The sequence below is a fragment of the Solanum pennellii genome, chromosome 12 (assembly GCF_001406875.1).
Source record: "Solanum pennellii chromosome 12, SPENNV200".
NCBI classification, from domain to species: domain Eukaryota; kingdom Viridiplantae; phylum Streptophyta; class Magnoliopsida; order Solanales; family Solanaceae; genus Solanum; species Solanum pennellii.
In genome coordinates this window covers 57,607,776-57,618,881 of record NC_028648.1, presented here as the reverse complement: position 1 = coordinate 57,618,881, position 11,106 = coordinate 57,607,776, and the positions used below count along the sequence as shown (strand labels likewise).

At 32.1% G+C, this 11,106-nt stretch overlaps 1 protein-coding gene across 2 annotated transcripts; it reads left to right on the top strand.

Annotated features, from left to right (window-relative positions):
* The first annotated feature begins 4,617 nt into the window (after positions 1-4,617).
* LOC107005587 (F-box/FBD/LRR-repeat protein At1g13570-like) lies at positions 4,618-9,919 on the top strand. Of its 2 annotated transcripts, none has more exons than XM_015204225.2 (5): positions 4,618-4,744; positions 8,033-8,123; positions 8,260-9,083; positions 9,171-9,329; positions 9,425-9,919. In XM_015204225.2, exons 2-5 carry the CDS (start codon positions 8,114-8,116, stop codon positions 9,689-9,691), a joined length of 1,260 nt encoding a protein of 419 aa, XP_015059711.1. In that variant the 5' UTR covers positions 4,618-4,744; positions 8,033-8,113; the 3' UTR covers positions 9,692-9,919. The 2 variants fall into 2 exon arrangements, with proteins under 2 accessions (XP_015059711.1, XP_027769098.1); XM_027913297.1 differs by lacking the exon at positions 4,618-4,744 and adding an exon at positions 4,789-6,134.
* The last annotated feature ends 1,187 nt before the right edge of the window (positions 9,920-11,106 follow it).

Below are 11,106 nucleotides of genomic sequence, written 5' to 3'. Positions count from 1 at the left end.
TCATGTACTTACTTCAATGAGAAAGAGTAAAATCCGAAAGTTTGCTTGATTAATCAACAAAAATCACCAACAATCACTTGCAAGAATCTCAAAGTAATCAAGAATCTCACAAAAAGTCTAATGATAATCAAAATCCTAACCAAAAAAATCCACAGTCTAACTAATAATACAGTGTCTAATAATACGGTGTCAAACCTCAAAAACGAGGTTTTTCGAACTATTTATAGAAAATAAAAACCTAATTAAACAAGGACTGTATTTGCTGGAAATCTGTCAAAACGCGGCTGGGTCGACGGACCTCGCGACGGATCGTCGTGGTCACGACGGACCGTCATGGACTCCGTAACCCCACACTTGGTCAGACTTCCCCATCTTCCTTCAGCAGCTGCACTACGCTGCCACCTACGGACCGTCACAAGCATGATAGACCATCACAAGCTCCGTAGGTGGTCTCTTCTGCATTTCTTCGCTCAAAATCTCCACATTCATCTTTGGACAGATTTCTTGCAAATAAAGAGAAACTTATATAAAAATTAGCATAAAAAGGCTTTTGGACACACTAAACTTAAGGAAAAAGTATTAATAATACCGTGAAACCACGGTATATCAATAAACCAGATCGATAATGCATAAAATCGAACCGGTGGATGTATACCCCTAGTTAGTAGTGCTACTTAACTCCTAACCTTTTTCTATTTGACAAATTTTTCAATAACATAAAATTGTAAATTGTAACTTTTAATTTCTTTTCCTTCGGATTTTCATTTAATTAGATTAACCTTTAAAACTCCAAACATCTTCATTAAAGAAGCAACCTTCCTACAATTTATTTCAATATTTCATTGAGATAAATTTAGCTTCATGCTTTATTTGAAGGGTAATTTGTCTTTCTTTGTATTTTAATATTCTTTTGCAATAAAGAACTTATTGATAATAAATATAATGGGCTTTATCCTATTTGAGACTATCATATTTGAGCCTCCATTTCAAAGTTCTCCCGCTGCTAAGTATAACACCAATGAAATAGATTAATTAAATTATCAAAGCATAATATTAGGAAGGAAATAATTAAAATACTAATCCAAACTTAAAGGTTGTATAAGAGTAGCTCCTTTTAAAAGAGTTCATAAAGTAGTTCATATAAACACTTATCTTCCTAAGATGCTAAAATCATTTCCTTTCAAACTGTGAGAAAAATATTTCACAAATCATTGATACTTAACTTAAAAGCATCCTTAAATCATAACCTCATTCTTTTACTAAATATACATAAAATCTCTTATTAATTCATGATCATAGTTCATAGTTCAAAGTTCATACATAAAAATCAAATCTAAAAAATGAGTTTATGTGAAATCAATTATAAATAATGTAATTAGATTATAAATTAAATAACATCAATTGAATCATAATCAAAAGGACTCATGAAGATTGACATAAAACTCTAATTCAATTGGGTGAAATTACATTAGAGATTGGAGTTTTTTGGGACCCAATGGAGGAAAAGGATCCGTTGGTGAATTATCGCATGCATAGACATCAAATCCTTTCAAATAAAGAGAGAAATAAGACCTTGATGCTTGAAACCCTACCTTTCCCTTGAAGCTTGAGAGAGAATTAATTTGAAGGGGATGAACTTGGATGGAATTTGGGGATTTAAGTGAATGTGAGAAAGAGTTTAATCTGAAGGGTTAATTCAGTTTAAAGGTAGTTATAGGGTCAAAACGATATATTTTAGGGGTTAGGAAAATAAAAAAAATCAAAATACTCTTAATTAAAACTGTTGGAACAGGTCTACAGTTTGGGACCTACAGACCCTATTGGTCAACTATAAAATTAAGTACTGGAACCCAATATTTAACTCACTTTCCACAAAAAAAAATTCAAACACCGTCGATATTTCTATCGTCCATAAATTTCATTCGAAGTTCTCATCTTTGAGTCCATAATTTCACTAAGCTTGAATCAACTCTACGGTCAGTTTCTACGACCCGTAGACCATCTTACAAGTCGTATTAAACAATCCTAGATCCAACTTTAGAAACTTGAATTTTCCCAAAACTCAACTCCTATGAGTGTCATCTAGGATCCTTAAAGCCTCTACGAACTGTATGGGTATCGTAGAACTGATGCAATAGTTAAAAATGAAATCTTTCCTTTCCAATTTAAGTATCCAATTTTCGCGCTGTTATATCAATCTTCAGTTTCAATCCTTAAAGAAGTCATTAGCTTTTAGATTTGCAATATCACCGAGGCCATAAAAACATTATCTTTCAATTTCAAATTTGCCTCAACATACTCATCATATATCTGAGAAGGCCTACATGAACATTATTTTTAAGAGTCACATCTACCGCGGCAGAAAAGACACCACTTTTATTTTCTTTCCTTTTAAAGAAATTTTGGTACAACCTGATATAATGTTCAGGTGCCCGACATTAACTTTTTCAATGACATTTCATGCCACAACAATGGCAATGCATTCTCCTTTTTGTTATGAACACCATCTCAACAATTATTATATCATATTTTACCATTGTCACACCCGCACACATTATCATGTCTTTGGTTATTTTGCTCTATTTAAACTAATTGTGTGCTTTTACCATATTTAGTTATAGTAATGGAATAGTTGTAGTGGGACGGGATTCATGATTCTCATTAAAAAATATTATGTTCCTTAACCACCAAAAAACATCAAATCAATTCGGAGTATTTTTGAAAATTCTTTTCACAATATTACTTTTGTAATATCACAATCATTCATGAAAATTGTTATGTCTTTTTCGACATGCCATCATCTTTTATAGTTTCCCACATAATTATAATTGAGAAGTGATTCTAAACTCAACAAAATTATACTTAATTACGATTTTAAAATCATGAAATCGTAAGTGAAACCACTCATAACGAGCCCTTGACTGTAACCTTAAGGTTGTCATACCTTCCTTTCAAACCTATCGACAATCCAAGTGAATTTTTCATTGTCAAGTATTAAACCTTCAGACTTCCATCAATATGATGATTGATGACGAAGGAAAATTATAGACTTCACTTTATATTGACTTGATGTCTTATTTTTCTATTATAGTATCACCAAGAACCTAGTGGTAAGCAGAGGCAGAGGCAGAATTTTCAATAAGGGAGTTAAAAATGTGTAAAATAGATAGTCGAAGGAGGTTCGACACTACTATATATACATATAAACTTATTTTATTCATATATAAATAAAATATAATTTTTCGTCGAAGGGGGTTCAGATACCCCCTTCATACAAGGTAGATCCGCCCCTGATGGTAAAGTGAATTTCAACATTAAGTATACATGATAAATAATTTTAAAAAAAATATCAAGTTCCACAAATTCAAGCTTTGAAAAATTCAGTATGATGAAAACTATCATAAAATGATTGAGTTAATATCACGATGTTCATTTCTTTATAATAAATGGTAAATTAGTGTTTCAAATAATAAAGTATAATATGAATATACAATATATTATATGCATGAACATGCAAAAATATGTAAACTCATGAAGTATTGAAACAGTAAATTTAACATACTTTCTAATTGTTCTACAATATTTATTATTAATTTCATTAGATATTAATACAAAACCTTCGTAAAAATTTCAAGTCATGTTTAATGAAATATTAATCTTCTTTATGTCACACAAATGCTAATCATAAATGTATGACAATAAAATACTTACGAATATTCTAACTAGCATGTTATCACATTGCATAATTTAGAGGTATAAGTTAGTGACATACAAATAGTATAATAATTAAAAGCAAGTCATGTAAACTGTTATCAAATTGCAAATCAAAACTTACGAGAGTCTTATTAGAGATGTTATAAGCATATTTCAGTTGATTAGATACTCTAGCTAATAATTGTTGTAAATTGAAAAGAATATACATAAATACTAAACAAAAGAGGTTTCAATTCAATGAATTCATAGTATTAATTAGGTAATTTTTTACAAGGTAAATAATAGGCATAATACATGTATTAGATTCTAAACTTGACTTCAAATTTAAATTTTGACCTTTAACTTTTATAACGTACAAACAGACAGTTTAACTATCCAACTTTTAAATAAATAAACACATGAATCCTACATGGCACAATACAATAGGACATCACGTAGGACAAAATGGACATATTGAATGATATGTAGAACATGTGTATCTATTTTTTCAACTTTATACAATTTTAAAAGCCTACTTGTTCACACCAAAAGTTGAAGAACATAAATATGATTAGAATATAAGTTAAATGGCACATTTATTTATGGTATAATACATATATTAGACCCTAAACTTGACTTTAAATTTTAACTTTGACCTCCAACTTTCATAATGCACAAATAGGCACTTTAACTATCCAACTTTTAAATAAATAAATACATGAGTCCTACATGGCACAATACACGTAGGACACCACATAGGACAAAAAATGACATGTAGGATGACATGTAGGACATGTGTGTCTATTTGTTCAACTTTATACAAGTTTAAGTGTCTATTTGTGCACACCCAAAGTTGAAGAGCATAAATGTGATTTGAAGCCAAGTTAAAGGACAGATTTATGTATTATGCCTTTATTTATTATGTCTAAAGAATACCACAAATCATGCGTTTAAAATCTTTAATCAAATATGTTAGTACGAAAATACATTAATTAGTAAAAGCATTTCACTCCGGTTCTGCTCTTCGCCGTCGCCGGCAGTCTTCGCTGAGGTTTGATCGGTTCTCTTCTCTTTTATTTCATACAGAAGAACAAATAAACCAAATCAAACTAAAATTTTGAGCTATTATTTATCACCGTTTTTTTTAGCGGTACCTGAAATTCTTCACGAAACCCTAAATTATGAAATGAATGAGTTTTTGTCTGTCTGGTAGAAATGGAATTGGCAACTAGAATAAGAAAATCTCATGCTTAGATTATTCACGTACAGAGAGCTTGTGATTTGAATTTTGATCTGTATGTAATTGTTGTTTGGTAGATATGGAATTTTGTAACTAGAATAAAATTGAATCCTATTTTTTTCTTTACAATGTGGTGTTAAAGCCAGCTTTCGCACAATTCAACTAATTGTACTGGATATGTTCGGCTTCCCACCAGCAACATTAGGTTTTTATCTACCAAGACTTGGATCGTTGGAAAGAAAGGCAGACCTAGTGTTTTTTGGATTTGAAAATCATTTTTCTAGAGAGCAAAATGTTTCTAAGTTTTGAAGTGTTTTGTTTTAGTAGAAGCAAGTGGTTTCTCCTACAGTGAAAGGCTTCACAGAGAAGAGGTTCTCTTATTTCTAATGAGTCTATTATAAGTGAAGTTGTAATGTTATATTTGATTATGCTTTCATTAGTAGAATTCTTTGCGTTGTCTTCCTTATTTTAGTTTTAATTTAAAGAATTTTTGCTCTATCAAGTGTTTTTGTGAGTGACCTATATATTGTTACGTAGTGTGATTTGATGTTATCGTTTTGTTCCAATTTGTTGTATTCTTTTAAATTTCGAGCTTCAAAGCTTGAATATCCTTAACTAAATTCATGGCGTCGCCACTATCTTGGGTTGTTCGGTGGTTCAGGTTGTGTATGACAATTTCAGTCGAGGTCCTGATGTCGTTGCTCCTTTTCTGCCCTTTTGGAGGATAAAAATGTTTATTTTTTGGTAAACTGTGAAGAATTACCATTGACAGCCAAAAATTTACACCTATAGAGCACTTTAGGTAGAGGAGCCACCTTCCACGAAGGTACCCTCAGTGTTGTGAAAAGCGCGCTTCAAAGCGAGGCGACCCTTGTGCGCTTTTTTATCTTGAGGCGAGGCGATCTGAAAAAAGCTCTCGCTTCAGATGAAGAAGCGAGAAGCGACCCTAAGGCAAAACCGCAATAAAGCTCGCTTTTTATAAAAAAAAAGCGACAATTAGGGTTTTTTTAAAAAAAATTAGGTTTTTTTGTAAAAAATAATCTGAAATATAACCTTCTCTCTCCTCAAGACTCTTCTTTCACAACTCTTTCCCTTCTTTCTCTCCTCGCGACTCTTCTTTCACAATACTTCTTTCCCTTCTTTCTCTTCTGACGATCTTGACTGAGGCTGCCTCTCTCTTCAACCTCAACCGCGACTGCAGGTAACTTTTTGTTCATCTCTTTTTTAGCTAATGTTTATTAGTTCATCTCTATGAGTTTCTTTTCTCCTGAAATATACAATCTTCGCGTGTGCTTCATCTCTTCATCTCTCTGAGTTTCGACTACTCTAGTTTTTTCTTCTTCTTCTCTTCTTTTCTTCATCTCTGCTGCCTGCTCTGTTTCTAATTACTGACTGTTGCCTCCTCTGGGTTTTTTTTCAATTCTTTTGCTTTTTTTTTCTTTTTTTTTTTGTGATCAGTCTAGCAGCCTTGTTGAAGAATAGGAGTTTGAATCTTCGTGATTTAATTATGTTTTTGATATTTTGCTTTATATGTTATGACTTATGAGTATTTTTGCCTATGTAATTTCTTTCAATTTAAGACTATATTACCTCTATTTAGTTATTGAATATTTTTTTATTTTTATACTAAATGTCACGCGCTTTTTTAAAAAAAGCGCGCGCTTCGCTTCACGCTTCTCGCTTCTGTGAAGCAAGCCCTCGTCGCTTTTTTCCGCTTCTCGCTTCCCAAAACACTGGGTACCCTTTCCTCTAAAGCCTCAAACATAGACAAATCTAGTTACAAAGTTTCTGAACCAAGTATCTACATTTACTAGCTTTCCTTCTATCCTTCGGGTAATCCACTCTTTCCAGTATCTTTTTCTTTATCTGTGTGATTGTAATCTCTGTATTTACTATTGTCCCTGTGAATAGTTTCCAATTTCTTGCTCTTCAAGTGTGATAGATTCTGGCTCCCCATATAGCTATAGCTATTTCTTTCTTATATTGCTTCCAGTCTCTTCTTCTTATCCATTTTAGGCATTCTGTCACTTCCATTTTTTGTATTCAAATACCCGACCAAGTCTCAAGTGCTTCCTTCACTTTTGTTGTCCAGGTACATTCTGCAAATAAATGTACTTGAGCCTCCGGTTTGCTTTCTCCACATAGGCAACACTTTTCATCTTCTATTGGCATTTGCAGTTTGATCTTCATCTCTTTCATTAGCAGTTTATCCTGATTTGCTAGCCATATAACAAACCTGTGTCTAGGCAGCATGAGAGAGTTCCATATCAAGTCTGCTACAGGTAGTTTCAACTGCCTACCCAGTAACTGGTTGTAACTACAACTCACATTATATGCTCCATAGGTCAATAGACAGTAGGTTCCATTAGTATACCACATTCCCATGGTTAATTTAATGGAGTTAAGCTTCCTCCAATACCAGCTGCTATCCTTAGAGGGTGTATGTGTCCAAAAATCTTGCTCGTCTTTCATATTTAGTCCATGCACCCACCTTATCCATAGTGTATCTGTGTTGCTAGCAATCTGCCATATCAATTTACCAACTGATGCAATATTCCATAATCTGCAGCTCCTGATGTTCAGTCCACCATTCTTCTTTGGCACACAAATTTTCTCCCACGATACAAGTGCTACCTTCCTCTTGATCTCTTATTTCCCAATATGCCATAGATAATCCCTACATTTTCTATCAACCTCTTTCAAAATACTTTCAAACAAGATGAAAACATTGCTCCAAAAGTTATAGAGCGAGTACATCATTTATGACCTGCAATCTGCCTGCATCTGACAGTGTTTTTGAATATACACTAGTAATCCTGTTGGTTATCTTGCCGATCAGTTGATGGCAATCGATCTTTGTTCATTTCTTTGATGATAATGGCAAGCCCAAGTATCTGATCGGGAAGATCACCAAGTGTAAATTCTGTCAGCTGCAATATTTGTTCCTTCATAACATCATCCACCCCAGCTACGAATACATTAGACTTGTCCAGATTTGCCACAAGGCCTTTCACCCTACTGAAATGGTTCAACACCTCTATCATCCTTCTTATAGACATCTACTATCATAATGATCTCCTCTTTTCTTGTCACTGACAGAGCAAGACACCTCTTTGGACAAATTATGCACTATTGCTAGTAAGGTGGGAAAAAAATCAAATCAGAAAAAGAAAATCAAACATGAATCAAGGTACTTCCTCTTCTTCTTATTTTGTTGATTCTTCCTGGATTATAAACTTGATGCCTTATTGAGATTTATCAACTTTTCTCTAACAGATAAATGAAAATTTAACCCTTAATAAGATCATTTAAATAATTTTTCACAGATGGAGTAAGCGTTGCGGTTGAGGGGGACATAGAAGATAGAATTAGTGTCCTACCAAGAAATGTTATTGATTGTATCCTTGAGCTCTTGCCTATTAAAGAAGCTGCAAAAACTTGTACATTGTCCAAAAGCTGGAGATACATTTGGAGCGAGCTTCCAAAACTGGTGCTCGATTACGAGTTTTGTGATGAGTTAATAGATGAGTCTGAATCCAAATTCAGAGAAGTAGTAGACGGGATTATGTTACTGCATATGGGCAAGATTGTGCAGTTTGATCTTGACGTTAGAGTAGAAGATTTAGCTTCATATACAGCTATTGATAGGTGGGTTCTTTATGTCACCAGAAATAGTGTCAAGAAGCTACACCTTAGAATTTCTAATATTGATGATCGTAGCTATACACTGCCTCCTTGTGTATTTCACTGTTCAACCCTGACACAGTTGAAACTTGCTAGATGTTCCTTTAAACCACCTGATTCTTTTCGTGGCTTTCCCAATCTTGTAACCCTTCGGTTGGCATCAGTAACCTTTTCAGAGCATTGTGTTATCAAGGCCCCTCTTCTTGCTAATTTGACCTTGAACTGTTGTGATGGTATGCAATACCTAAACATTGTTTCACCAGTGTTGAAGTCCTTGTATGTTTGTTACCCTCACTCCTATATCGCACTAAATTGCTTCATGAACTGCAAGAATTTGAGAGATTTAGGACTTGTGTTTTCCAAAGTGGTTAATAATCCAAAACATGATCATAGATCAACATTGATGAAACTTCTTGATAGCTTGCCTGCACTTGAGGTACTCCTGTTGGATTCACTTTTCATTGAGGTAAGACATGAACTTGTTTTTTCATTTGAATATCTCCTATAGTGATTTCATTCAAGTGAGATTGTAATCATTGTATTTGCTCTAAAGCTTTTGAGTGCAGACGTAGTTCTATCAAGTGCTCCTCCTTTTATTCTCAACTGCTTGCAGAAGCTGTCCCTCTCTGTTGACTTTGGCAAATTGGGTCATAGTTCTTGCGTTCTACAATTAATCAAGTGTTCCCCCAATTTGAGTGAACTTAAGATTAGGGTAAGAAATGTTAAATATATCTGGTGGTTCTTTTTTTTTTTTTGGCTCTTCATATATTTGAAGTCGAAGCTAATGGTGTTTGCTTATACCATTAGGTCAAAGGTACCAATGATAATGTTGAAGCATTTGTGAAATGTCTGATGACGCCTGACTGCTTGCAACTACCATTGAACAAGCTAGAGTATGTGAGTTTCTATGGTTTCGCGAGTCCAAACTGTGTACAGGCCTTTGCTATGCTATTCATTTTTCAGGCACCGTCTTTGCTAAGGATCTTCATTGAACAACCGATAGGAACTAAATCCAGTAAAGATTTGAGTGATTTACCCAGAGCTTCTTCTAAGGTTGAGCTAGTTATAAGGTAAATCGATATGATTGTTGTCAATAAGTGTATCTAATATCTCAGAAATGTTTATCTAGTTTTCTTTCATATTTACTGTTGGGAAAGTATGACTCAATGCAGTCCTGCTATTCCAATATATCTGAATCTTCATCTTTTGACAGTTAAGCTTGTTTTGGTCTCTATATCTACATGAGGTCAATGTAAGATTTAGAGCCTGTTTGGTCGTGCTACTAAAAACTGCTTATTTTTAGATGCATTTTTTTTAATAATAGCTTTTTAAAATAGTGCTTTTAACAAAAAATTGTGTTAGGTAAACTTATTTGAAAAGTGTTTTTGATAAGTTATTTGTGTTTACTTATATTTTTTTTAAAAAAAAAATTGATGTTTTTGAGAATCAAATTATGAAAAAGAAAAAGTATTAATGTGCTTTTAATGTTAAGATTATCTTACGGAGAGGAACTATTTTAAACATCTAATATGAAAACTTCAGCTGTATTTTTAATTTAATTAATTAAAATGTATATATTTAAAATTTCAATCAATATTATACATATGTAAATAATGTTGAAAATAGTGAAAAGAAGAATCTTTTGTTATTTGTTACCTGATTTCTTGGATTCAATCTTAGCTATTATAAAAAAAAAATTGTAATACTTTAAAGTTTAAAAAAATTCAAACTAAAATAAAATAATACATAAATTTAAAAAATAAAATTTGATATTATCTATTTCTAATTTTGTAAAATAATATACTTTAAAGTTTAAAAAAAATCAAACTAAAACAAAATAATACATAAATTTAAAAAATAAAATTTGATATTATCTATATCTAATTTTGTAAAATAATATATGCAAAATAAATATATAAATAGTAATATAAATATAAATAAAATAAATTTTATCACAGAAAAATAAAAAAAATAAAATTCTTGGATAGAAATAAACCAAACCTTCAAAAAAAAAACTTGTGAAAGTCAATTAATAAATAAGGGACAAATTGATAAATATGTATATTTGTAAGGGATATTTAGTCTTAAAATAATAATTTTTTGTTTCTGCATCTGTTGTTCTAATAAAATAGAAATTTCTAACTATTTTCCAACCATAAAAGAACAACTTTTGCTTTCATTTAAAAGTGATTTTAAGAATTTGTCAAAACATATAAAAAAATTTATCTCTAATTAATTTTCAACCGCAAAAAAACTATTTTTGCTTTCATTTAAAAGCGATTATAAGAATTTATCAAAATACATAATTTTTCAAAAAAAGAATAAAATTCCTGAGCTTCTTTACTCCCAACAGCAATCCCGAATAGGCTCTTAAGTATTACAAGTTCTAGAAGGATTTTTCACTTTTCAGAGCATAGTAGCAGAATTTTATCAAAGTATAACAAAATGGATTTTTTTATTTTTTCAAACATGGTAAAAAATTGTCAATT

Excerpts from the sequence above, each read along its gene's own strand:
- LOC107005587 (XM_015204225.2), top strand. Across the intron at positions 9,084-9,170 it reads TGGATTCACTTTTCATTGAG|CTTTTGAGTGCAGACGTAGT; the intron begins GTAAGACATGAA and ends TTTGCTCTAAAG. Across the intron at positions 9,330-9,424 it reads TGAGTGAACTTAAGATTAGG|GTCAAAGGTACCAATGATAA; the intron begins GTAAGAAATGTT and ends TTATACCATTAG.